Source organism: Carassius gibelio, chromosome B6 (assembly GCF_023724105.1).
Source record: "Carassius gibelio isolate Cgi1373 ecotype wild population from Czech Republic chromosome B6, carGib1.2-hapl.c, whole genome shotgun sequence".
Classification (NCBI taxonomy): domain Eukaryota; kingdom Metazoa; phylum Chordata; class Actinopteri; order Cypriniformes; family Cyprinidae; genus Carassius; species Carassius gibelio.
The window spans coordinates 23,686,978-23,714,953 of record NC_068401.1 but is presented as its reverse complement, the minus strand read 5'-3'; the positions used below and the strand labels follow the sequence as shown (position 1 = coordinate 23,714,953).

The following is a 27,976-nucleotide window of genomic DNA, read 5'->3' as shown; positions in this document are numbered from 1 at the left end:
TGTTGCACAAATTTTATTTATGGAAAAACAGTTTCTGCAGGTTTGATGAAGCTAAATTGAAGACTTTTTTCTTTTTTGAGACCCTTCGATTGAAGGGAACACAATGTAAATCTCAGTTGCAGACAATGAGTTACTAAGAATATGAAAAAAAATGACGGTTCCTTCTGATCACACTGCAAAAGGTAATGTGCTTCTACAGTAATTTTGTCTTGTTTTCCAGTGCAAAAATCTAAAGATTCTTAAATCATGTTACATTTACTTAAGAAGCAAAATGACATTAAATAAGAATGAACTTTAATGATTCAAATGAGAACAAATGTGTCAGTGAGCTCAGAAAAAATTCTACTAGGGGAAAACAAATTTTATACCCCACAGACAGATATTTGTTCTTGATTTAGGCTTATTTAATTTAGTTTATTTGTAGAAATTGTATATTTTTGTAATGTTTTGATGTTTAGATATTGTATTAGAAACCTAAAATACTGAGGAAGATAAGCATTTTTTGCAATGCATGCAAGAGTTAATTCCAGGACATTATTAAAGATTTACTTTCTGCTATAATTTAAGACTTTGAGATCTGCAGAAACCCTGAAAAAGCACTTTTTAGCTTTTATTTCTAAATTTACAATGTCCTGATATTTGGACCTCACTTCATACCTAAAGTATAATACACTTAATTTGCTGTTATAGCTCAAATAAGGCTAAAAACTGTATTATTTCAGTGCACAATTCTGAGTGTGTTTCTCTGCGTCACACACTAAGCAGCAGAGCGACCCCTGCCAGAACCCATTTTGCAGGCCTCTCTCTGGTCTTCAGGCTGAAAGTCCAGATATATGTGTTAGCACGTAGTTTGGTTTTATAGACGGGGCATTCGTAGGTATTGCGCGTCTCCTGTCGGTCGTTTGGGATGGCTCGGACAGCTATAACAGGCATGCTGGGGGTTAGTTCCTTCAGGCGTGCTTCTGCAATTGTCCCACCTTGAATATCCCATCTTGCACCTGCAGTCACAAGCATTGACTTGAGATTCAAATGCAACCAAATTGCTCAGATAAAATGAGAAAGCATTCTGATTGGCTGACAGAAGTGCCCTGTGATTGGAATATATGATTACAGACCCTCCATGTAAAGCCCATAGATGTAGGCTCCCTCTCTGGCTGGCTGGTTAAACTCCTCTTTGAACTTCTTGGTCACATCCACAGTCAAATTCATCTTGTCCAGTGGCCATTCATTCTTACGTGCCAAACTCTGCATCACAGCTGCAAAGACAAAAAGTGTATGATGAACATATATAAATAAAAAAACTTCTTACACTACCTATCGATAGATAGATAGATAGATAGATAGATAGATAGATAGATAGATAGATAGATAGATAGATAGATAGATAGATAGATAGATAGATAGATAGATAGATAGATAATCAACAAATCCTGAAGAAAAAAAGTACCACAAGAATATTACAAAAACTATATAAAATATTTCCAACACCAAACGTTGAATGGTAGTATACATATATAAATGTTTGTATTATTCATATACAAGCTAATTACTGTACCTGTTAGAAAAGACTGAGGGTTAAATAAACCAGAGATCCAGACCACACTAGGCAGAGAGAGATCGTGAGTCCAGCTATCTAACTCTCTACAGCGGAGTAACACATCATTATACCTGATGGGATACACACAGACATTACATATACAAACTGTTATCATAAATAGTACAGCTTTTATATAGTTTCATACTGAAGGCTGTAAAACTATGATACTGAACAACATCATCTTCATGGAGTTTGCTGCAATGCATTCTGGTATCATTTCATCCACAGAAAATGTGACCTTAATCAAGATATCTCCTAATATCTTAATAATATCACCAGACCTTGCACCTTACAAAGCAGCACTCGGTTTCAGAACAGAGCTTGACCTTATAGCTAATATTCACTGCTTACCACAGACCAAGGCTGTATATAGAGGGGTAGGCCAGCTTGGCCCAGGTATCTGGAACATTATCAAAAAACAGAGCTGTCTGTATCTGCTCCATCTCTGATGAAATAGCCAGCTCTCCCTGCCAGGGAAAACAAGACTAGTTTACAGCTATACTTGTAAAGACAGGCTTTTGACTATCCACCTAAAATCTTAGATGAGAGGACACTGTGATATGAAAACAGATTAGTGTAGAAAAAACTGCATAACAGCGCACCTTTAGCCCCAGGTCCAGCTCTTTGAGCGAGCGTCTTATTTCTTTGAGGAGAATGTTCATACGCTCACACTCCTGGAAACAGACCAGAATGTAGGGCGAGCGTTCAGCTGTTTTGGACGTGATGTCAGACATGTTGTACTCTTCTGGCAGTTTTTCCAGGATGTCATCCAAGATTGTCTTCACCTAAAAACAGCAGTGGCTTAAACAGTTTATTTGGGAAATGTATGATCTGCAGATCTGCACCATTTCAAAAGCTCAGAAACGGACCTTCTCTTCAGTGGTCTGTGAGGCTCCTTCACCCATGTTGGAGTCTCTGGACTGCAGCTCCAAAAGAGTGTGGAAGAGGCTGTCTGATGTCACTGTAAGAAAATCGATCTCAGCGTTTGGATGCAGCCCATAATGCACTGGGCTTTCGTGTGGCAGCATCTCATCTACGTATGCATGATAACCCTGGTAATCCAGGTTAGAAGGCACAACAAATCCTGGACCCAGTGACAACTTCCTGTCAAACTGTAATGAGAAAAGTGTTAATCTGTGCATTTGTTTTTATAAAACCTTGATCAGTGTCACGACCATTAGATGGAGTGCCCATGAACTTCAGTAGAGGGCACTCCACTCAGGACCATTCCACCCATCAACCACCAGATGTCACTTGGACACTAGCACCTCTCATACTGAGTCACTGCGTCACAATCACCTCGCCACACCTGCACCTCATTCATCAGCCAATTTCCTTGCCACACCTGCACCTCATTTACACACACATAAAAGCAGTACGATCACCCTCACTCACTGCGACGTCTTGTTTAGCCTGTCTAGCATTTCCGAGCGGTTTCCCTTGTGTTTGTTTTTCCAGTGTCTGATCTTGGATTGTGTATTTTGACTCTGATTCTCTGCTGCCTGCCCTGATCTCTGCTTGGTTCTGTTTTCAATTCTGGTTACCCCTAACGTACCTGACACCATTTCTGATTTCTGCCTGTCTGACCATTCTTTGAATAAAGTTCTGCACATGGATCCGAATGCCTCTGACTCCTTGTTACAATCAGGAGTTAAAATTAACCAATTGTGAAAACTGAATATTTAAAATCCAATAAACAGAAAACTGGGCTCTGGCCAGATAATAAAATTCAATACTAATTTGTATTTTCATTTTGAGGTTTACTAACATTTACAAGCAACGGTGTTACTCAATTCGAAGGGTTTTTAAAGATTAACTTTGTAAACTAAGATAAACGATGTTAGACAAAAAAAAGGCAGATGAACAGAAAAATTTAAATATTAAATTTTGAAAAAATAAAGAAGAGTGGCCAATAACCAATATTGTACCAACATATAGTTCCTTCGCACTAAAAACTAAAACCAGTCATTTTAAATGCTTAAAGTGGATTGAGGCATCACAACATCACATATTATGTATTTTATGAAAGATAAATAAACAATCCAACATGCCATCTTAAAGGAATGTGCTTTTTAAAGACCTTTTAAGATCTTTGTGATGTATATCAGGATCAGCTCCTATGCCAGACACCAACCCTTTGAGCTATGGGAAAAGTAGCCTAATATAAGTGATATCTATTAACTAGCCTATGCAGAAAACCATCTTTTAACTAGTAAACGTTACTAGATATGGGTGTCATGTCATAGAATATTTTTAATACAACTGGCTTTGCATTTAACGTAAATTTAATAAAAACATTGTAAGTTACTAATCATAACACTTTCATTGTACATAAAGAAAGCAAATAATATTAGCATTTTAACTTCAGTCTAGACAGAGTTCAAGCACTCTCAACAACTCCCATTATAATCACTGAAGCTGTTTATACTGTGAAATGAATATCTTACATCGTACACACATCTGCTGTTTGTTTATGATGAGATTGTTCTCTGGAGAGCAGCATTCTGTCAGCGAGCACGCGCACTGAAGAAAACAGCTTTTCAGCGATGACTCATTTGAATGCATCTGACTGCATTCATAAACTCAACAGAATCATGTGTGATTGGTTATAATGCACCGCATGGTAAAAACTCATCTGGTTCTGCTTAAAATCCTGAGGGGGCACGGTTAAAATCCACTGGGCCACCCTCTGGTCTAGTGTCCTGTGCACGTGCCCGGTAGGCCCATGCGTTAATCTGTCCCTGCCCGAACTAACATAATTTAATCTTAAATTATGTGTTATGAGTCTACAACTTCAACTGAATAACATCAAACATCATAAACTATTACTATGCTGACTTAATTTTTACTACAGTGTTTGTGCTATGGCAGCCTTCCTGTCATTGTGCATGTGTGTTTGAGTGTGAGTGTACACCTGGTTAGGTTGCATGTACTCTTCCAGGTAAGTTCTGCAAAGTCTCCTGTCCCAATCATCAGTAATGTGACCTCCATACATGATCTCACCAAACAGGTAACGAAGGTCTTCCCATGGTACCTAAGCAACAGACGTTTGTTTACATGGCTCTGTATTACATACACACACAAACAGAAAGATGAGTTTTTGTTAATTACACACCTGTGAGTTGGCTTCTAGGTAGTTGTAGAGCACATTCACTGATATGGTGAGATCTCCTGTGTTAAAAGGGTACTTCCTGTTCCACCCCTGTGGTCCAAACTTCCTCCTTTCAGCCACACAAGCATGGAAATAACACAGCGAGAACAGGATGGTCTTAAACTCCTGTTCACGGGAACACTGGTCCAGAATGCCCTACATAAACACATCTGCATGTATCAAAAGTGTTTCTGGAATTCAATTTTCTCATTTGTCTTAATTATACACACAAGCAAAAGTTTTTTTGTGTTACATCCCATTCCTGGCATGTCTGAAGCCTTACAAAATTGTGCTTTCTTTTAAATTAAAACCTATTAGACCATATTTGATGTTTAATATACAGCTTTTTTGGACCAATAGGATTTTACTGTGGATGGGGCCTCCAAAACAACATGCACGTTTTTTTCATACCTGATCAAAGTTGTCCAGCGCAGCATGGAGGTTGGCCAGCATCCCTGTGGGTGGCTCATTAGTAATTTTGATGGAGTTTTCTAGAATTCCCTGAGGAATGATGTGTTCCTGTGGAGTGGGAGAAGGTTCTGCACTCATGAACACTCGGTAGTCTTGGTGACTGTTCACGCAGCAATGTTCGAGAAGCTTTTCTAAACTTCCCAGCCACTTTGCCACCAGGTGAATGTTCTAGAAGAAGCACAAGCATTTGCATAAGGTATATGCATAAAATAACGGAAATATACAATGTACAGATAACGGACACACCTGTAAAATGACCCAGTGGCCCTCTTTAGAGGCTTTTTCCATGGCAAGTTCAGCAACTGACTCCTGGCCCTGTCCTAGAGACACATTATGGAGCTTTCCCAGGTCTATAGTGAAACCAAGCTTCTTACCTAAACATGCACACAGAAATACACAAAGGCTTTGTTCACAATCTCTGTTCAAACTGAATTTCTAGGCATATCCCATAGTTTTTCTGAACCAGTGAGCCTGGGTTTTACTGCGTCAATATGCAGAAATCATGACACTATGAAAAACAAAACAAAAAAAGATTCTTGCATGAGATGAAAGAAAAGTCTGTATGAATTCTTACCAAGGGACTCGACATCTTTTAGGGGGTCTACTCCAGGGGACAAGATGAAGAAAACGGGGGAAGCAGGACCACACTCTTTGAATGAACGTGCAAACTCCATCTTCCTGCCCTCGGTGTACTGTACACCTAGTTTCTCTTCAACAAAGTTCCTACACAAGCAAACGGACACATCCATTATCGTTTTCTTTGTGGGGTTTATTCTTTTTATACTAAGCGTGTCCTAAATCTAACCCTATAGCTAACATTAATCCAATTTGTACAGTAGGTATTAATGAAAATATTATGTCGTGTGTGTTTATTAAAAGGTTGTTTCAAATCTCTTCAAAACACAAATAAAGATATTTTTTATATTTACTAATTTTTTTTGTCCCACTGAAAGTCCATCCAACCAACATTTTTAGGCTTCAGTACATGAAGACACTTGAAATGTAATATTTAATTAAGACGTTTCTCTTCTGCAGAGACAAGATCACATTTCATGATGAACAGTTTATTCTCAATCACGTACAAAAATAGAGCTAATAAAAAACAGTAAACGGAAGCTCAAACATGTGCTTCTTGTAGCTAGTCGTTGAATCCCTGATTACCATATTAGATGTGCTCTATACATGTTGATTAATATCAATGTGCATTGGATGACTTTTGCCATGTCATTTTGTACTTTTTAACGCATATATGTTTTGGATTTACAGACTTGCAGATGGACAAAAAGGCAAGAAATGGCTTTAAATGACATGAGGGTGAGGTGAACTGACACTTTAATTTGTCTTTCCTACAATGTTGAATGAACACACTACATTATCATAGACTTACCGGACAGCGTATGTCATCCGGTCAGGCCGGAGAGCCCTCATAAGGATGAGTTTCTGGAGCGAAGTCTTGTTTTTCCATTCCTGAGGGAGTTTCTCTTTCTCTGGACACTCTGACTCCACCACTTTCTTCCAGCGTTTGGGAGAACCCTCGATGTCCCGGTCCAGACCACGGAACTCATCGGTGAAGCCCATTGTCTGCAGGAAGATTTGAAAGATTTTTTTTTAATTATCCTTCCACAAGACAGGATTCTAAGTTAGAGTGTTCCTCTAATACAGCCCCAGGTTTTTATGCAAGTACGCTGTGTGTGTGTGTTTTCAGATTTGTGCTTACTTTAACAGCGCTCCAAGTGGAGTTGGACAGGAAGTCGAGTGGACTGACATAACTGTGATCAATGTTGAAGCGTAGCAGAAAGTCCAGTTCTCGAGGATCCAACTCTTTACTCATTAACAGCAACTAATACACACACACATAAGATACAGTACTCACCCATTCAAAATGTGTTTTTTAGGTACACAGCGTAACATGAGTGCCAGTGCTCATGTGTGAGTGGGTTACCTGAAAGGTAAGCTGTGCTGCGAAGGTGAGCTTGTCTCTCTCAAACAAGCCTCTGTTGATGTAATTAAATGTAGAGAAGGTGATACAATCTATCAGCGTGTTCACACGGGTTTTTACATCAGGTGAGGCATCTGCATTCTGCACAGCCTTATGGAACACAACGTTAAATGCCTGCAGAGAGAAGATATCAAGTGCACACACACATGTAAGATGATAGTGAAATAATTAAATTAATTTATTTAATTGGGTGCAGTACTGCAGCCTGTTTGACAAATTATTTTTGTTTATATTATTTCCATTTGGCGACAATGTAGCCAAGCTGTAAATATTTGAAGGGAGACATGAACAACTATCCTACAGAAAGCATACAGAGAGTCACAAACAAGGCCGTACCTTAAGGGAGAACTGGTACATGGGGTTGATCTTGTTAAGGTCATTGATGATGAAGTAGAGGAGGGACGCTCTGACAGCCACGGGCCGGTAGTGTTCACGAGCCTCGTTAATCTTCACCTCATTAACCTTCGCTTCCAACACCTACAGTACACAACACAAAAGCTGAATCTGACTGAGAAGAAACAAGAAATTACAACTAAAAAGAGTGTGAAAACTCTAAATCTCTGGCAGAGCCTGGCTTGTCTAATTGTTTAGGGAATATGGTTATATGGTTAAAATGACTATAATAGCTCTGTTCCAAAGCTCAGAGAATCTATCAGCACTCCTAACATGAAGACCATTCAAAATGATGTGGCATTATAAGATACTTTGTTTGGGTCTGGGATGAATCTGTGACCACAGAATACAGAAATGTCCATTAGTCACAAAGTTCTCATTATTTCATATGAATAAACATCACTATATTTTGTTTATTTGGGGTAATTTGATCGTTCTATCAGCAACCAATAAGAGTGTATCAGTTTTAAACACTGTACTGTGTTTTTGTTCAAATTAGGATACAAGTTTATTAGGATTTATTTATTTAAAGTATTTATTTAAAATACATTCTTTTTTGTTACAACATTCAAGCATTTAGTGCCACTTTTTGCTCAGTAATCATGCAAAAGTAATCGTTGTCTTCCAGTTTTGGAGATTTCCCCCAAACCAGTGCAGAACATGGTAAGACAGAAGCATACCGTATTTTCCGGACTATAAGTCACACTTTTTTTCAAAGTTTGGCTGGTCCTGCGACTTATAGTCAGGTGCGACTTATTTATCAAAATTAATTTGTCATGAACCAAGAGAAATGAACCAAGAGAAAACATTACCGTCTCCAGCCACCAGAGGGCGCTCTATGCTGCTCTGTGCTCCTATAGTCTACACTGAGCAGTATAGAGCTCCCTCTAGCGGCTGTAGACGGTAATGTTTTCTCTTGGTTCTTGGTTCTAAATAAATGCGACTTATAGTCCAGTGCGACTTATATATGTTTTTATCCTCATCATGACGTATTTTTGGACTGATGCGACTTATACTCAGGTCCGACTTATAGTCCAAAAAATAGTAGACAATGAGGAAGCTCACTAGGGTTGGAAAGAGAGCCTATGTGGGTCAGTGACAAAAATGAATGTCTAAACTGTTGGAGCAGGGGAAAAAAATCCATGGTTCTCTCCATGAGATCACTGTGTTTATTGGTTCTTGTCACATGACAAAAGCACTTCCTGCATATTGATAATGGCAATCTGACATTAACCTCCACATCATTCAGCCATATTGAATTTTCTAACAAAAAAAATAGTTGAAAACAAACCTTCATCTCAATCTCTGCGGCTGTGTGTTTAGTGCTCTCCAGTTTCTCCACCAGAACATTGTCTCCCAAGAATTTACTCTCAGCTGCGAAGAGGCGCGTCAGTAACTCATCCTCAAGCTGCTTTAGTTCGATTTTAAATGTGTTCTGCTGTTTAGTCAGCTCTGACTGCAAATACACACAAATACCCATCAGTTACACTCTAAAGGATGTTCAGATCTGACTAAAGAAGTACACACACCTTGAGATGTTCGAGGTCTGGTCTCTCCAGGTTGACCACCTCTGCGAGCAGCTGGTCCTCGAGCCCGTCCCGTGTGACAGTGAAGTTGATGAGAGTGGTCTGAGCCTGGATCTCAGGTTTATAGTGTGGGTTTGCCAGCTTAGTGTGCAGAATCAGTCTGAAGTCTGGATGGAAATAACATTCCTTGTCCCCCACTTTAATACATCTGCAGAGAGCAGAAGAAAAAGCGGCGTCATGAAGGTACGTTTGTTGTATTGACATTTTTACTATACTGATACACTTGTTTGTTGTATATTGTGTGGAAGGCAGTGTTGTGGTGCATTATTGCTGTGTTATAGTGGTTTACCTGCCCTTCTTGATGGTGTGTCGGCCCAGCAGTGGATCAATAACTGGTTCAATTGTCTCTTCCATATTCTCAATCAACACAGGCTCTCCTGAGACTACGGCCTGTTCAATCACATCCACATACCTTAAGCAATAACGACAGAATAAATGTTAATAAAAAAAATTACAACACTAAGTAATCTTTTGAAGATTGTGTGATGTAAATTCTGCCGCATGTTCATCAAGCTCACCCCTTCTGGCTGAGGTTAATGACCTTCAGGCTGTTGCCATAGCGACTCTTGAGCCACTTGATGCCCTGCAGCTGGGGGTCAATGAGCAGAGGCCAGCGCTCACAGTTAGTCAGTATAGTTGCATTCTGAGTAGATATCTTATCACCTGGCAAACCCTCATTATTCCACTGAGCAATGGTAGCACCATCTGTTAACATGGAGATGGGATCTAAGCCCTCAGTCATTGGAATGGGTGCCTGAAAATCATTATGAAACATACAAAAGCAATAACAGTGAATCATTTTGTATAATAACATTTCTATCCTAATAAAAGGACTGCATGACTGTAAAATACTTGTACTATTCCCCAAGAACAATTACAGACTGTTATAAGGATTGGGAAAGGCCTTCTACACTAGACCTGACAGTAAACCCACAACCTGAATTAAGCAGGAAGGGTATAAAATGGTAAAAAAAAGTTAACACATTATAAGAGGGAAAAAAATACTAGGGTGCAATGCAAAAGCACGATGTAGTATCTGAATCTGAATGTATATATATATATATATATATATATATATATATATATATATATACCAGCATTGCCATTTCATCAGAAGTTCACAAACCTCTGTTTGGGAATTTCTGCTGTAAAATATATTTGCTTTATTAGGGTGGGCAACGATTAATCATGATTAATTACATCCAAAGTTTTACTGTACATAATATATGTGTGTGTACTATGCATATTTATTAGTTATAAGTATATATAAATACGCACACATGTGTCACGATCATTAGCTGGAGTGCCCATGAACTTCAGTAGAGGGCACTCCACTCAGGACCATTCCACCCATCAACTACCAGATGTCACAATATCATCACTTGGACACTAGCACCACTTATACTGTTGCACCACACCCGAACTACATCTCCCATGAGTCACTGCATCACAATCACCTTGCCACACCTGCACCTCATTCATCAGCCAATTTCCTTGCCACACTTGCACCTCATTTACACACACATATAAGCACCACAATCACTCTCACTCACTGCAAAGTCTTGTTTAGCCTGTCTGACATTTCAGAGCATTTTTCCCCCTGTGTTTGTTATTCCCGTGTTTGACCTTTGAACTGTGTATTCGACTCTGATTTCTCTGCTGCCTGCCCTGATCGCCCCTTGTTTCTGGTTTCGATTCTGGTTATCCCTGACACACCTGATGCCATTCCTGATTTCTGCCCTTCTGACCATTCTCTAAATAAATACTGCATTTGGATCTGAACGCCTCTGACTCTCTTCATAACAACATGCATGTATATATGTTTATACACAGTACACACACATATATGGTGTGTGGGAAGTTGTGGCCTAATGGTTAGATAGTCGGACTTGTAATCCAAAAGTTGCGAGTTCGAGTCTCGGGTTGGCAGGGATTGTAGGTGGGGGGAGTGAATGAACAGTGCTCTCTCAACCCTCAATACCACGACTGTGGTGCCCTTGAGCAAGACACCAAACCCCCAGCTGCTCCCCAGGCACCGCAGCAAAAATGGCTGTGTATGTGTGCGCACTTTGGATGGGTTAAATGCAGAGCACAAATTCTGAGTATGGGTCACCATCCTTGGCCACATGTCAAGACTCTTTCGCTATATTAACCAAAACCTTTTATGCAATAATTTTTTTTCCAGCATTAGTTTTTATAACAGAAACAGAGCTGAATGCAAAGAATCAATTTGTTTTCAATTCCCTCCATGTTTTTTTTTAAACACCGATGTCCCTGCAATCTATCCTCTCTGAGGTTTCTGAACTTTTAAACAATACATGTATTTAGCACAATAACAGACAATATCAGTACTCAAGACAAACCGTTTCAAACGAAGACATACACACACCTTCTGGGCACGGAGGTAAGGCATCCAGAGGTTATGAAGTAACTCATGTCTGTATCTCTTTGAGAAGGAGCCAGCGTAAGAGATGAAGGCTGCCGTGAGGAGAACGTCTCCACACAGTGTGGATTCCTGCTCACGGTACTGAGCCACAGAGTGAGCCCAGCGTACGTTCTCTGACTGAAGTACACATGCATTTTTCATGAAAACACCAAAAGAAAAACAGTTTGCAAATAGAGTAGAATTTCACATTTAAAATTAGTATGAGAACATAAAAATAAAAAAAAGTGTAATCTGACCTCTAAACCCTTGACCAGGCGGTTGGCCAGTTGGATGGTGGTGTTGGTGTGGTTCACCTCATCCTGACAACGGAGTTTCTCCGAGGTTGCTTTTTCAAAGGCAGCTTTCAGTGTGTCCAAACTACCATCCAACTCCTCCACATTTCACACAAAATTGAGATTATACAGAACACATCTTTGTAAAACACAGATGAGACATTGTGGAGGAGAGAGAGACAACTAGTGAAAGAAACTTACAGCCAGCTTCTTTCTGATAATCTCTAATTTTTCTGCAGCCTCGGCCAGATCAGTGTTTGCCTGAGCCAGACACATCCTTTTCACCTCCACCTCACAGAACACCTGATTAAACCCAAGCACATTTTTAAACAATATCAGAATATCTCAATATCTCACAATATCTCTGGAATGACATACTGTAGAGTGGTTTACAATGTACTGGATTGGAAACGAATGATTCTTTCAACCAATATAAATAGGTTAATAATAATAACAATAATAATAATGGCAGCCATTAAAACACTTAATTTGAAGATGGAATAATCATAACAGATGACTACAATCAATACATACTGTTCAAAAGTATGGATGGGGTCAGAAAGATTTTTAATCAAGATTGCAGTTATTTAACCAAAATACAGTAAAAAGAATAATTTTTGAAATATTACAACAGCATTACATAAAATATATTTGTTTTCTTTTTAAATGGAATGTATTCTTTTAATGGCAAATATTACTTTAAATAAATGTAATGCATCTTTGCTAAAAAAAATCATCTTACTGATAAAAACCTATGAAGAGTAGGGTATAAAGGACAATATACAAAAATAATTACAATCAAAACTAAATAATTACATATGGTCTTTAAGGCTGCACAGAAATGTTCTTGTTTCAAGTACTATGTTATTGTATGATTTATTGATCTAAACGGATTATCAGTTGTTTACTCACATATGTCTGGAAAGAGCAGCATAGAGGAGAGAAGCAGAAAAATATACTGTAAATAATACAATCACAAAACAAACACAATGAGAATGGGAGTCACACAACAATGCAATCCCTATTAACTGTTCTCAAAAACTGAAATCACACTGCCAAACATCAGATTTTTTGCAAAAGATTTTAAGTATTAAATGAAAGATCTTGAAATTTTTCATGTAACTTAGACTGCATTCGTTCTGAATGATTATTATAGTGTAAGGGAGCAGAACCTCGTGGAAGCGTATGATGTTAATGACCCAGGCACAGAGACCGGCCGCTGCAGATGATTTCAGACGCACAAACTCTGGATTAAACTCTGGATCCCTCAGATACTCTTCTTTGACCACACGCACTGTGGCTTCAGGGATATGCTCTTTATCAAAATTAATCAGTGTCTGTAAGAAGTCATCCACCTCAACATAAACACAAAGAAAAGGAGTCAATTTACACCTCTAACCTAAGTTGCATTACAGTTTAACAGCCAAATTATTCATGCATCTAGACAATCAATATTCCATTTGAAAACTCAATACTCAAGATTCAATAAAAATTTGTTATTCTAAAATGTTGGCAGTTAAAAAAAAATCAGGCTTTTGTTTATAGAGAGAATCAGAGGTAAAAGCCAGATTTCCAGAACTAAAGTTAAATGTCAGCAGAATTAAAATAGAAACATTTGCAAATATGACTCATGAAAACCCTGAGAATGAATCTTAAATGTCAGCTCTTCACACACTCACTTTACTCATGACAACTTTAGATGCTTTCCAGCTGCGGTCTTTTGGGATGCGGCCATTAGGAGACAACAGCACCAGAACAGCTGCAGACACATTAGATACGATGGCAGGAGGATTCGGAAATGTCCGCAACTCTGTTAAGTTTAACTATAGACACACATAAATACACAATTACATTTACAATTACCCAATTCTGCACGTAGAAACAAAACACTTTGATTCTCAGTTTGAGAACGGTTCAATACAGGAGACAAAACATTTTAGTGCAAGGACATGCATACAGCGCACCCACAAATACACACCCTGTTGAGTGTGTTGAGTGCTGCATTAGCTGCCTGTAAAGCTGGTTCTGCTTTTGCCAGGTCTGCTTCATTCTCCTGCTGCTGCTTGGTCACTTCTGCTTGGATCGCTTCAACCTGATATTGCAATCAATATTGTACACCTATTACAATTATTATGAGGCATTTATGATGTATTTTAAAAGATGCATTCACGCAAATAACGATTATAAAAAATAAATAACAATTAAAGTCATGTGACATTCTAATTCATAAGCATGTGTATGGTTTTGTATATTTGGGTGGATATGTGCATGTGTGTCTCACTCTTTGCTCCTCTGCATCTGCTACACTCCTCTCTTGACTGAGTTTCTCACTCTGCTGTCCGATTTTAGCGATGAGAGCTTCAGTATCAGTGTTTCTTAGTTGCAGCTCCACTTCCTGTATGGCCAATTTAGCCTTTAGATCCTCCACCTGAAAAAGTGGTCCACATAATAACTTTATTTAAATGTTAAAAACCTGAAATATAAAATTAAAGATGTCTGTAAGGTTTAGGAGTGAGAATATGGTGTAATAGTTAAAATACAATTTTAAGGTTATTTGAAATTTTTGTAGCTCTTCAGTTTCCATAGTGGAATGAACTCACGCTGCACAGGCAGCCTTGGTTATGCCAAAAGAACAGATATATCACTTCACAGAAAGGGTAGATCACTTTTATTTTTAAGCTTCCACAGTTTGGGAGAGGATTTTTATGGAACCATGTGTGTAGTTTTCAATGTGAGGTTGACCTGTGATGCAGTGGTCAGTAGTTTCTGCAGGCCGTTTTCCAGGCGTTCCATCTTCTGGCTCAGTTCTTTTCTTTTTGTCCCTAGCAAGTTGCCATAAAGTTTCATGAACTCCAGGAAGCTCTTGGGTGTGGTGTAGTTGAAGCGTTTTTCATTCTGTTGATACTTTATGCTGACTTCATTCACACTAGTGTGAGCGAAAGAGATAAACTCACTGATGGACACTCTTACCGCCGGCTAAGGAGAAGGAAAACATGTCTGGGTTAATGAATTTACACTATCGTTGCGATTTTTAGAGTGCGTACTTTTTTTATGTTTTCGAAAGATGTATCTTCTGCCCAAAGAGGCTGAATTCATTAGATCAAAAATACAGTAAAGGTAGTATTATTATTAAATATTACAACTTAAATGACTGTTTTCCATTGTAATACATGTTGAATAGTATAATTTATTCCCGTGATGACAGCTACATTTTCAGGAGCAATAACTTAAGTCCTCAGTGTGACATGATCCTTCAAAAATCGATCTGCTCTAGAAACGTTTCTTATTATTAACAATGTTAAAGTTTAGCTGCTTAATATTTTTGTAGAAACTGTAGTTTTTCAGAATTCTTTTCTAAATAAAGTTAAAAAAATAAACAGCATTTATATGAAAGGCTAATATATTGTGAAATTATATCAATTGAATGCATCTTTACAGAATAAAGGTCATTAAAAAAAAAACATATATATATATCCTTCTCACTGTCCCTAGTCTCTGTTACCTCCAGGCCAGAGATATTTTGTATAAAAGTGCTGCTGACAGACTGCAATGCATGCTGGGGCCAAGGATGGAACCAGTCAATGGCGGTGCAGTTCACAATAGCTGGAAACTTCCGTGCACGTGTACGAAGAGTGAAGCCAACCGGAGAGAAACACAGCACCACCTACAGTGCCGGAGAGGCATGACATCAGAGAGACATTTACAGTTTTATTCATAATAGGGTGCAGTTTTCTAAATAAGGAAACCAACCTTAAGCTGTCTGCGTATTCGATCAATGAAGAAATTCCAGCAGTTTTCACGTGTGTCCAGCAGACCAAGCGCCCTCAACTCCACTCGAATAGAGGTGACAATCATATCAACCTCTTCCTCACTGAATAGATCAGGTATATCTCCTACACACACACACATACATATATACACAAAAAAATCAGAACTACAGACAGGAATGTGAGTATGGAGAAGGAAATGTGAGAGGAGTTTGCAATGTGTACCTGATGCTAGCATGTCGTTGATTAGCACCAGGAATCTTTCATCAGGAATCTGGGCATCTGTGTGCAGGAAGACAGTGCCAATATTCTTCACTCCCACCTTTATGTACAGTGCAGCGATATCACTCTACAAAGAAAAAAGAAAAGGTTTGAATTAGAAGGGAAAACTTTTTAAAATGTTTAATTTTAAGCTTAAAATAAAAAGAGATCACTGAAATGCAATGTGTGTGGGTGTATTACCCTCAGGTCACCGATGCCGTAACCCTTTCTCAGTGTGATCTGAAATACTTCCAGGACGCTGAGAAAAGCAGCCAACCGACACAGACTCTGTTTCCCGCTACCACCTACTCCAATCAGCAAGGCATTCCCCACAGGAGACTCAAGAATACGACTTATCCTACAACTACACACACCAATAAGGCTTTCAATTGCAGCACTTTCCACAAATAAGGTGCAAAGTAAATTTTAAAATGAAATTTCTCAACAAAAGAGGCTCTTAACCTTCAGAATTCATGTTTCTGAATATCAGCATCAGGAAGACAAACTAAATTTTATTTGAGATGTCTTAAGTATTATTTATGTAGTATAATGTATGTAAATTTTGAATTAAAGACCCTGAATTATGTGGTTTTATTTTCTAGCCATCTTACATGTGTTGCATGGCTTCTTCAAACAGCACCAGGTTCATGTCAGAGTAGAGCTCATTGTAGTGCTCAAGAGCATCCATCAGTGTCTTCTGAAGCTTCTCAAGGTCAGTCACCTGTGCGTAACGTGGCTCACCCATACCGTGAGCGAAATGGGAGAAGATCAATGGCTGGTTAATTAAAATAGACTCATCTATACCCTACAAAAAGAAAAAGAAAGCAAAAGATTACTTTTGATAAATGGTCTTCTAGTTCACTGGAGGCCCCAACAGGTTTTTGAGAAGTTATGCTTACTTCAAAGTATCTTTTGCCTGTGTCTAGCAGAATCTTGTTGAAAAGCTCCACATCTTTCTCCTCCATCAGTTTGTCTGAGTACACACGAGAAGACTCATGCAGCCATAGGTGAACTAGGTCTATAGGGTACCGCACTTGCTCTGGCAGAGCAAAGATAATTCCCTACACACACACAAAACATAAGAACACAGAAAACAGCCTGTCAACACTAATATGTATAAAGTGACTTCACTCCCAGCAGTGTATCTGGTCTATAGACACATACCTGGAAGATGTTTGAAATGTCTCTGAGGTTGAAAATGTAGTGGAACCGAATGGCTGTGGGAAGGAAATTCTGGCTCATTTTCTGATGAAGGCAGATGGCAGCCTGGACCAGTGTGTTGGTCATGCGACTAACACCATAACTGTAGCCACCCTGCTGGAAATGACCACTCAGAATGCTGCTGTATATAGTGCTCAGAGCCTCCACACCAGGGAAGTGTACAGCAAACACTGAGAAATGCCTCTGTCGGTGGAGAGAATAAAGAGAAAATAAGTGTGGAATGTAAAGCCAGGTGTGTATTTGAACAGGACTTTTCTTTGTTTAGTAAACACCAATTAAATTGTAAGGCAGGCTAACACTCCTTCCAGGTCGGACATGATGGTTTTTTATAGTTACCTATAGTCTAGCTTTCTGTATTGTGCTGGAATTGACTGCAGCCTTTAACACTGTGAACTCCCAAATATTCCTTTATCAGTTAACCACCAGAGTGCCTCAGGGTTCAGTGTTTGGCCCTCTCATTCTTGCAATAGGCACTGCATTACTGGGATCTACCATCAGGCACAGCATTTTATTGCCACTGCTACACTAGCCGCGTTTCCACTGTCGAGATTAAACGGGCGTGCTAGTGCGTGCCAGGGCCAATCGCGTTTCCACTGTCACTGTCGTCGGGACTTCCTCAGGGCCAACAGCCAGGGTTTTTTGGCCCGACGAAAACCTTGGGCCAAAGCGGGCCAGCTGGGGCTAAAGGAGTGATTATGAACAAAGGTGGAGTTTCTCTGAGTCTGGAGAGCTCAGCGCTGCGGATCATTTCAGAAACATAACAGCTATAACACCAGCATTAAAGACTTTTTAAAATAAGTCGAGCTCAAAACTCACTTTCAGTCAGCAGTGAGTGTTTGAAATAACTTGATCCGATGTGGATTATAATCACTAAACAAGGCAGAAATATTTATAAGTGATGCAAAAGTTAACGTTACCAAAGTAAACATGATAAATGCAACCACTTGAAGAAATCAGACGTCAGCTTCTTATTCTCTATCACAATCATTATTTAGTAACATATTTTATCTGTCATAAGTCTCGTCTCGGAAGTTTAGCTCCGCGTAGACTGTTATAAAAATATTATAATGTTTTTTTGCTCGGGAGCTTTCATAAAAATATAGATATTATATCATTCATTCTAAATGTGACTTATAGGCTACAAATAAACATAAACAGACTCGACTGAATAAGCAGGCTATTTTCATAATGCTTAAGCATTAAAAATAAATAAACAAAATAGAAATACATTTATTTCTGTTTGACTAATTTTGAGTGCTGATAAATTAATTCATTATGATCAATGTATCACGTTTTCTATAGTAAAACATTGATGCTTTTGAATTTAAATATTTAAAAAGCATGCAAACAAACAGCCACTTTTATCATGTTCGTTTTGTGATCACGCTAGTTTCAGTGACTTATTTCTTAGTTTTCTGATAACTTCTCTTTGTTGGTGAAATGATGGGGTTGCGTGACGTTGTTCCTGACAGGCGTGTTTTAGAGAAGCGCAGCGGTGCTTCAGGCTCGACAGTGGAAACGCTGCTCTATTCTGGCCTCGGTGCTACTGGCCCGAGGCTATTAGCCCCGCCTGGCCCGTTTTAAGCCCTGGCTCGCACTGGCCCGACAGTGGAAACACGGCTACCGATAGCTCATGACAGTACCATTCAGCTCAGCCAGAAAACAGGAAGTGTTTTTCGATAACCAGTTGAACTTTACAGACCACATAATAAAATCAAACCCCTCCTATTTGAGAATCTTTTTCACTAGGCTCTTTTCATGTCTACCTTTGATACTAAACTGGATATGAATTTGTTGTTATAATTACAACAAGTCAAAGGTGAAATATTGCTATGGTTACTTTTAGATAAGGGCTGGATATGTATGTGTTGCTATGGTTACCTGTAGTCGAGGATTGACTGAGAAGCTTCCTGCTGTTGGGTTCATGCAGGTGATGTACTGACAGTTATGAATCTCCTTGAGTACTAGTCTCTGACGGTCATACCTACAAAATACAAACATTTATGTTAATCAAAACATTTAAAAGTACGACTTGATTCATATACAGGCATTGATGCACATGTTTTTTTCATACCAGTGGGAGTAGTCAAGGTGCTGTCTGATAAGGGTATGAGGCTGAACAGTGCCATAAGCATCTACCTCAGGCATGTTCATGTCATCCACAAAGTAGATAAGTTTTTTAGTGCCAGGAGGTGCAAAATTCCGGCCTGCCTTCTTCTCCAAAGGCTTCTCCAGCACACCTTCAATGAAACAACCAGAATGGAAATAATGCTTGGAAGTAATGATTGTTGGTGTTTGTGAGAATATACATTGTCTCACTCACGCTGTAACATGGCTGAGGTCGTGTAGTAATTGAAAGGTACTTTTGCGACCATGAATTCCTCTTTGAGTTTGGCAATCTTATCCCAGACCAGGATAGTTTTCCCTACACCAGCATTTCCTACCAACATCACTGGCTTCCCCTTCTGCAGAAGTAACTCAATGAAGTATGTCAGGCTGATTGTCTCTGCTGAGTGGACCAACACCGTCTGTACACATGGACAAAATGTCAAAAGGACAAAATGTTTACTATGTAACAGTTAAGCGAAAGAAGCAAATCTTTACAGTTCTTTGATCCTTTCTAGGTTTACCTTAAAAATATCTTAAGTCATCAACATCAATAACATGATACAGAAAACAAAACATCTGAGGTCGCTGTGACTTTAAAGGCCTGTTCACACCAAGAAAAATAACTATGAACATAAAGTAAAAGAAAAAGTCATCTCAACTCTAAAAAGAAAAAAAGAGTCTACACCAAAATTATAATGATAATGACAAAGGAACAATATCACTGGAATAATATTGAATGATAAGACACTGACAGGCAATCAAAAGCCTTCCCACTATTAAGTTATAGTTATCACTCTTGGAGAGAATGGGCCTTAAAGGGACAGTTCACCCAAAGATTAAAGTTAATTTTTGGTTGAACTATAAGCTTTTAACAAGTCAAACTCTAATCAATTGTTTTATGAAAATAATGATACAGACAGATGCATTTTGTGTTTGTTTCAAAACTGACCTGCAGAGGGATGTCAGGATCCAGCTCAAAGGGAGGTGTGCGTTCACTCCACGGAGTGAACCGTTTGGTGTTTGGGTCGATGTAGTAATCAAACACTGAACCCTGAGAGGGAAACTTCACGGCTCTCATCTCCTTACACCACCAACGACTGAACTCTGAACGATAGTCAATTAGCTGACAAGAAAAAAATGAAACAAAAAATTTAGAAAGATAGAGAGACTCACAAAGTGAAGATCACATTAGATATGTGACTTATAGTAAACATGGTACATTAATTCTCAGAACTAACATGGTCCTGAAATAGTGCCCCTCCAAAGGCCCAGACACAAGCAAACACAAAATAGAGCTCGTAGAGCTCACGTGGAGAGTCCGGAGGGGTGTTTTCTTCGGTTAGTAAGCAGTCCAGCAGACAACACAGCGTCTAATACACCAAAAGAATACCCATACTTTAAAGTTTCAGAAATGTTTTGCTATACAAAAATGTGTGCTGGATTGTGTGCCTCTTACCTGTACCATGCTTGACTCAGGTATAGGTGTGATTGTCTTAAGGTTGCATCTGACCTGCTCCAGACAGTAGGGAACATACTTATCAAACAATATAGTGAGATTTGCTCGCTCAGATTGGGCCCGACGGGTGTCTATCCAGCTTGTCACATACCTGTAAATCATAATGTGGGGTTAAGTGACACAAAAACAAATTGCAGTATTCAGTATTATATCCGTTGGGTGAATACTGTCACTTACGAACTCCAGCCCAGATCCTGAGGATTCACGTAAAGAATTCCAGCCCTAGATACTGTAGCCGGGGTTGCAGCCTTCAGGTGGCTGATCTCGAACAGTAAACGCATGGAGGGGGTCAGTGATACCCGCTCATTACTGGCCAAGGTGAGCACCTAATATATCCAAACATCACATACACACATCAATAAGTAACATTTACACAGCATTTACATTTATTATTTACACAGGCATTATTGTTTTATATCATGATGACCAACCTTATTATCATCCATGACGGTGTTAAGTGATTCAATCCACATAGGGTCGATGTCTCCATCTAGAACAATCCACTTCGGCCCATCATGGGATATAGCAGAGAGTTCTCTCATAGTGGAAGAAAACAGACCTACAACACCCAAATAACTGCAATCACACAAACACCATCTTGCACATTTTTATACACACATAAAATGGCTCACACTTAAATAAAGTATTATTGTCATTGCATTAGACAACAAAATATCTTATAATTGACCTACTGCTCTTAAATTAAGCTACTGTAATTATACACTACTGTTCAAAATTGTTTAGTTAAAAAAGACAGTAATATTGTGACAACCTTTCTATTTTAATATGCTTTAAAATTCAAATTTATTTCTGTGATACCAAAGTTGAAATGTCAGCATCATTACTCCAGTTTTCAGTGTCTAATATGCTGATTTTATGTTGCTCATAAAAAATTTCATATCAGTAGTTCTGCTTAATATTTTTGTGAAAACTGTTATACATTTTTCATGATTCTACGATGAATAGAAATTTTAAAAGAACAGCGTGTAATTGAAATAATAAATATTTCGTAACATTTTAAACTACTTTTTTTAACTTTTGAACAATTTAATGACTTTATGATAAATAAAAGTATTCATCTTAATGACCCCAAACCTTTCAATGGTAGTTCAATCACCCTTTCACCAAACTTAGCATTTATACAAAATTTTGATTCGAATAAAAGTCATATGTTGTGCCTTTATGAATCAAAAGTCCCAACCATGTATTTGAATTCAGAATTTGATGAGACATATGTTTTCTCATAGCAATAGACAAACATAACACACTCAAAAGTAGAGTGAAACTACTGCACATAAACACAAACGCACCACAGCTGACAGCTGTCTCCAGCGATGAACCTCAAGAGAAACCACACTTCCATAAACACACAACCCCACACATACCGTCTTTCCACTCCCGTGTAGCTGGGTGCAGGAAGCCAAACAGCTCATCAGTGGTGACAGCTTTAGGGTTGATATCAGTCCAGATGGGCTTCAGTTTCATGTTAGAGTAGGTCTTATGCAGCGTCTTTAGAATCTGACCCACAAACAACCAGATAAATCATAAATAATTTGTTTACTGAAACATGATCACTAAACACATTTGGGCTGGCTAGCCCAGTCTCTTTGAATATAATGCATTATGTAAGAAAAAGAAACAAAAAGCAGCAAATACATAGAAGAAGTTATTAACTCTGACTGACCTGACTTTTTCCTGTTCCAGGTCCGCCCACAACAAAAACAGAGTGTCTCACTGCCAACAGCTCCTCCAGCTGGGTCACCTGAGAGAGGAGGAAGGGATAAGAAACAGAAGAGGACAAGTTGTGCAAGTAATGGGGTTCTATATCCAAAAACATGAAATGTCAAAACAATTGAACATTTCTCATATGCAACACACACCTTGAGTATGAAGTTCTCCTCTGGCTGTAGGTGAAGTTCAGCGACCGACCGGCGCACATTCTGTTCAAGCTCTTGGTCTCTTTTGCGTGGGATGTCCAGAAGAGGAAAGAGGTCACTTATCAGACCCAAGAATATTGGCACGTCACTTGTTACAACCTTCGGCAGATTAAAGTCTCGTAGAGCACGCATTAACACCTAAAAACACACACATGCACCACATTAAATTACAGAATAAACTGAATATGTTTTAAATAATACAAAAGGTGACCAGCAAGATACATCACATCTAATCTAACAGTCCAATGAGCACCTGCTCTTCAGGCCGGCTCCTGTCCTCCCTCTTCAGTGAGCCAGCAACAACCAAGACTGACTTTATGGCCCTCAAGCCCCAGTCATAATGATCCTACAAGAAACAATCATCTTGTTTGAAAGATCACCCAATACAGTGGTCTAAAATAACTCAAGAGCATTAGGTGTGTTTATGTATGAATGTGTGTGAGTGTGGATACCTGTTTGGAAAGCAGCTCTTTGCAGAGTGTATAGAGGCTGATGAACTTGCGTGCGAGCAAACGTGCATCTAAAAAACCTTCGGTCACCAACATGATCTCACAGATCAACTCGTAATCAGGAATCACCATTGCACATGGCCTGACACACAGAGACAGAGCTAATGTTCAGAAAGATCTATTTTTCAATATTATTGTCTATTTTCACTCCGTTCAGAACAAAACCAGAGCCTGAACCTGAAAAGCGCTTTAAGGTTCTCTGGTAGTTCAGTTCTCCCTGCATATCCAGGGTTCAGAGTGATGAAGATCCCAACTGTAGGCCTCAACTCAATCTCCTCCCCCAGGAAGTGAAACCTGATAAATGGAATTGAATGAAATAGAATGGAAAAGTGTGAGATGCGTGAGATTTGATATAACAGGATGAGACAAAATGATGGGATAAAAGTTGGATTGGAATGTAAAAAATAGAACGTTATAGAAAAAGACAAGTTTCAACTAGATGGTTTGGACTGCTGTGAGATGGAATTTGTACAAAAATGTATGGAAAACAAAGAGAAGAGAATGGGGTGAAATGGAGCTGAGGTTTGGTAAGATATTTGCTCAAACACAACACTAGGGAACTGAAAACTGTGAGAAATGGACTTGACCTTTGTTTCTTATTGCGGACTGCATCCTGAATGGTTTTCACCTGCACAGCGACCACAGACAGAACCTCCACTGAAATCCTGTTAAACTCATCAAAACAACCCCACACTCCTGTTTGGGCCAAGCCTTTATAGATATTACCTATGGACTGAAACAGGGAGGAAGAAAGAGAAAGAAACAATGCATTAACTAAAGAGAGTTACGCGAATAGTGTTCCTCAGACCGATGTATTGTGTTCTGCAAACCTTGTAGTCCATTTGCTCTGAGCAGTTGAACACATAGACCATGATGCCGAGTGATCGGCCTAGGTCTTTAGTGGTTTCTGTCTTGCCAGTTCCAGCCGGACCAGAGGTGGCGCCACTCATGGTGAGGTGCAGAGACTGAGTCAGAGTGATGTAACATCTGCCGGGTACATAGTCAATTAATGACAGTAGCTGACAAATCTGATCAGTAACTATTTGTGACACTGACCGATCAGTGAGTGGTGTTATGACCAGTCTGTTGGTATTCCCTAGATACTCGTATGAGAACTGAAACTGTGCGTCACAGATGTTGATGTAACAGTGCTTCTGTTTCTCATCCCATCGATGCCGTAACTGCGAAAGCCACGCAAATGCCTGTCCACTGGTGACCTAGGACACACGTCATTATGATTTTATCAAATTTCTTCGTTCCAAACCCTTTTTTAAGGCCACAGAACACGGAGTTACTGGTTTTATTACCTTCTGAGATATGAGTTTAGCAACCACATCACGAGCGTGGACATCGATAGTGCAGATGGTCATGATCTTCTGTCTGTCTCCAGGAGTGAGGTCACCCAGGAGCATGTTTATCAGAGAATTCAGCTGACTGATCTAAAGTCAGTCACAAACAAGTCATTTTCTCAGATATCAACATAGAATACATTTCATTAGTTAGTGCTTTGTATTGTAATTTACCTGTTTTCGGTTGTAGTCTTTCAAAGCAGTCTCAAAACCCTCCTCCACCCTCTCAAAGGCAATGCCCACATCTGTCGCCCACCAAATTTGACTTCCAGTCAGTGCTACCTGAGAACCAAACATATGTTTGAAATGAATCTTAAACTGCCCTGATATAACATGATTGTTTTTTGTTTATCCAACCTTTAATCAGTGATCTAAAATCAATTTTCTTTATATGACTGTTTTCACATTTCAACCAAACCAGACACACCTGTGCTGGGTGGTCAAAGAGCCACTGGTCTCGGGGCTTGTCTTCATATGCTGCCACAGCTTCAGAGATCTCCTGGCGAACAGTGGAACACATGGCCTTCTCCAGAGCATTCAGCCAACACTCAGCCTGTTACATGACAGACAGCAGACAGACAGAAGGTTTCTAAAAATGCAGCATCTAAAGATGAAATGTTTTGTGTTTGTCATTGTGTCTCACCTGTCCCTCACACACACAGGGCTGTGAGAAGGGCACATACTCTCCCTCTCTACTGTACATTCCTAAGGCAACAGGTGTTTTGGGATCCAATCCTCCATTATCTTCCTCTTCTTTAAAGCTGAGATCAGCCAGATTGTCAAAGAGCTTCAGCAAGTGTCGAGTCACCTGTGCATTATACACACAAATTAATTAATACACACATTCTTTAAAAGGTAAACACAGAGAGGACTTTTATTATGTACCAATACAGTGTATTAATATAACAGAAACCTCTCTGGGCTGAGTTCCCTTAGAAACTATTTCCAGCAAATCACTAGCTGAGACGAAGTAAAAGCGTGGAAATGTCAAACGCTTTGTCTCCAAATACTCAGCCAGAGCCTTCTCGCACACTGACAATCTGCGATACACATATACAGACACATGCATAATTCTTATTATATTAAAAGTATAAAAAATTCATTCACACTGACAGTGGTTTGCAATGGCAAAGCGTCCAAAAGTTAATGTTCAATAAGAGCTTAACATACACATACCTTTGCTGAAGAGTCTCAAGTTGCTCCATGAAGCCTGGCTGGTTAGTGACTTTTATCACATTATCAATCTCCACGACAGTGCTCATTAAACTCTGAAAGAACATTCTGTGTCATAACATTTATTACTTATATAAAGCATATTACTTATATAATGCATGTTCTGTCACAATACCTGGAAGTCCTGGTGGATGCCCTGAAACCGCTCTGCATCGTGGGCCAGCTGGTTCCGGATGTCCTCAGAGTTTGTAAAAATGCTCTGGAGGTGAGCCCAGGTGCGCTGAACCGCCAACCATGTGCCAATCACCAGATCAGCAACCACCAGCTTCCGCTGCCAGCCGCTCACCTCCACCATGAAATACTCCACATACTTACTCATGAGAATATTCTGCAACTGAACCTGAGCAACACACACGAGTGAATTTAACAGAACCTACCGGAACTGAGCCAAACTGAGCTGACTGGAACTGCACTACATTGATATGACTTTAACTAATCAGAACCAAACTGAACTAAACTGATCAGAACTGAACTGAACTGAACTGATCAGAACAGATCAGATTATAATCAAACCAAACTGAACTGATCTGAATGGAACTTAAACTTAAACTAGACTGATCTAAACTAATAATAACCAAACACAACTGATTCAAACTGGACTGAACTAAAATGAATTGAGATAAACTGATCAGAAGTGAACTGAATCAAACTAATTAGAATTAGAATTACACTGATTTAAACTGATCATAACCTAACTAAATTGATATAATCTAAACAGAACTAAACTAGTCTGAATAAAATGAACATATATTTAAGCTGAACTGATTGGAACTGATTTTCCCCTAAACCCAGCTACTGTACCTGGTTGTCCTCCAGGGTTTCAATGAGGTTTTCATCAGCCTTGAGCAGAGGTGTTCCAGTACTTGTGTGTGTCTCATATGTCAGAGACATCATGGACCATGTCTGCTTGATCTCACCAAGAATCTGCACACACAACATTTTATCGTGACCAGAAATGCCTCAGAGAGTCTCTCAGAAATGCTCTCAATCTCCTTCCTGTACCTTCTCAATTCCCATCTCTTTGACTGCTTTGTCCACAATGTTCTTCACTTCCTCCTCCACACGGTGGAGCTGCAGCTCTAAGAGATCACCAAGTGTGGCGTTCTCATCCATCACAAAACTCACCTACAATCACAAAAAGAGGGATTCCTCTATTACTCACATTATGTTTTTCTGTATCACTCAGCTGATATATATTTATTCAACCGTTCTGTTCTTTCTAAAGAGCAAGCAAGGTTAGGCTATGGTTGTGTTGTTCTGGTTTGGGTTTACCCCTGTTGTGCGCATGAGCTGTTGCCAGTGTCTTTCTCTGACAGCAGAGTTCTGAAGCTCGTTAACAGCTCTCAGTGATGTCAACGAATTCTTAACGATGGATTCCAGACCGCTGTAGACATCCCACGCTCGCACATCTTTGTCCAGAGTCTTCATCTCCTACACATACACACAAATATACAGGCACTCTGATTCTATGATAATTCGTGTCAAAGCAACGATAAACATACATTTACAAGGCACCATTTAATTTTTGTCTGACTTTTGTCATAAACCACATCCAATGACTGCATTCCATTCTCATTTTGCGCATATGGTGACCGTTGAAGTAGTATAAATACCGTTAGTATTTAAACTATACCTTAGCAAACCTTCTGAGCTCCATATCCATCTGTTCCACATTGATCTCCTTCCATGGAGTCTTAGTCCAGTCTGAGATGCTGGACTACATCACCCATCATTCCCGAAAGAAGATGCCAACCAGAATATTGGGACAAAATTTTAGATAGACCAAGACTAAGTTTAAAGAAAAAACTTTTTATGTATGTGTGCAACTTGGTTATTAGGAGAACTTTGTACTGTCAATCTTTTGTGTTGAAGATTACCTTAACAAACATAACCATATCCCATACTGCTTTAACCAGGATGATGTCTGACCGACACTGTCGAAGTTGTTTGTAGTCAGGGAAACTGACTTCGAACAGATTGGCTGTTTGTTGAAGCTTAGACATCTCATTCTCCAAATGAGCTACTACAAGATTCATCTACATGCAAAAACAGATAAAGGACATTTATACATGCACATCTAAACAAAGAATGTAAGAATAAAACCTATTTAAAACATACATGCTCACTCAGGCATAAAAGAAAGAACCTTGTCAATGAGT

The 27,976-nt window shown here is 39.2% G+C and overlaps 2 protein-coding genes across 2 annotated transcripts; both read right to left on the bottom strand.

Annotated features, from left to right (window-relative positions):
• Position 1: 1 nt before the first annotated feature.
• On the bottom strand, positions 2–13,182 carry LOC127959774 (dynein axonemal heavy chain 11). Its single transcript, XM_052559155.1, has 24 exons — positions 13,088–13,182; positions 12,828–12,873; positions 12,117–12,218; positions 11,880–12,014; positions 11,587–11,760; positions 9,716–9,951; positions 9,487–9,609; positions 9,141–9,345; positions 8,903–9,067; positions 7,555–7,695; positions 7,162–7,332; positions 6,937–7,059; positions 6,607–6,800; positions 5,794–5,942; positions 5,466–5,593; positions 5,160–5,387; positions 4,713–4,904; positions 4,512–4,631; positions 2,467–2,709; positions 2,200–2,382; positions 1,949–2,064; positions 1,556–1,668; positions 1,116–1,256; positions 2–998 (listed from the first exon to the last, which is right to left on the bottom strand). Exons 3-24 carry the CDS (start codon positions 12,189–12,191, stop codon positions 751–753), a joined length of 3,603 nt encoding a protein of 1,200 aa, XP_052415115.1. The 5' UTR covers positions 12,192–12,218; positions 12,828–12,873; positions 13,088–13,182; the 3' UTR covers positions 2–750.
• On the bottom strand, positions 12,415–27,559 carry LOC127959773 (dynein axonemal heavy chain 11). The gene is made up of 40 exons (XM_052559154.1): positions 27,451–27,559; positions 27,090–27,248; positions 26,820–26,942; positions 26,619–26,741; positions 25,933–26,157; positions 25,761–25,852; positions 25,498–25,624; positions 25,228–25,392; positions 25,012–25,137; positions 24,759–24,866; positions 24,543–24,674; positions 24,292–24,452; positions 24,066–24,222; positions 23,823–23,968; positions 23,413–23,529; positions 23,179–23,317; positions 22,980–23,072; positions 22,670–22,864; positions 22,474–22,551; positions 22,175–22,307; positions 21,221–21,348; positions 20,967–21,115; positions 20,730–20,880; positions 20,512–20,643; positions 20,223–20,396; positions 19,488–19,692; positions 19,239–19,404; positions 19,046–19,148; positions 17,108–17,347; positions 16,843–17,004; positions 16,555–16,748; positions 16,145–16,307; positions 15,908–16,031; positions 15,666–15,808; positions 15,418–15,579; positions 14,658–14,891; positions 14,197–14,343; positions 13,894–14,007; positions 13,595–13,738; positions 12,415–13,270 (listed from the first exon to the last, which is right to left on the bottom strand). The coding sequence occupies exons 1-40, from the start codon at positions 27,478–27,480 to the stop codon at positions 12,950–12,952; spliced, it is 5,985 nt and encodes a 1,994-aa protein (XP_052415114.1). The 5' UTR covers positions 27,481–27,559; the 3' UTR covers positions 12,415–12,949.
• Between the last annotated feature and the right edge of the window lie 417 nt (positions 27,560–27,976).

Bases quoted from the DNA above. Each gene is read 5' to 3' on its own strand.
- LOC127959774 (XM_052559155.1), bottom strand. From the start codon at position 12,191: ATGTGTCTGGCTCAGGCAAACACTGATCTGGCCGAGGCTGCAGAAAAA. The intron at 7,060-7,161 runs GTAACCCACTCA...TGTGTGTATTAG, and splicing joins CAGCACAGCTTACCTTTCAG to TTGCTGTTAATGAGTAAAGA. The intron at 1,669-1,948 runs GTAAGCAGTGAA...GTATCCCATCAG, and splicing joins ATATACAGCCTTGGTCTGTG to GTATAATGATGTGTTACTCC.
- LOC127959773 (XM_052559154.1), bottom strand. From the start codon at position 27,480: ATGGATATGGAGCTCAGAAGGTTTGCTAAG. The intron at 26,742-26,819 runs GTACAGGAAGGA...TTGTGTGTGCAG, and splicing joins AAGAGATGGGAATTGAGAAG to ATTCTTGGTGAGATCAAGCA. The intron at 24,453-24,542 runs GTAATAAAACCA...CGTGTGTCCTAG, and splicing joins CTAAACTCATATCTCAGAAG to GTCACCAGTGGACAGGCATT.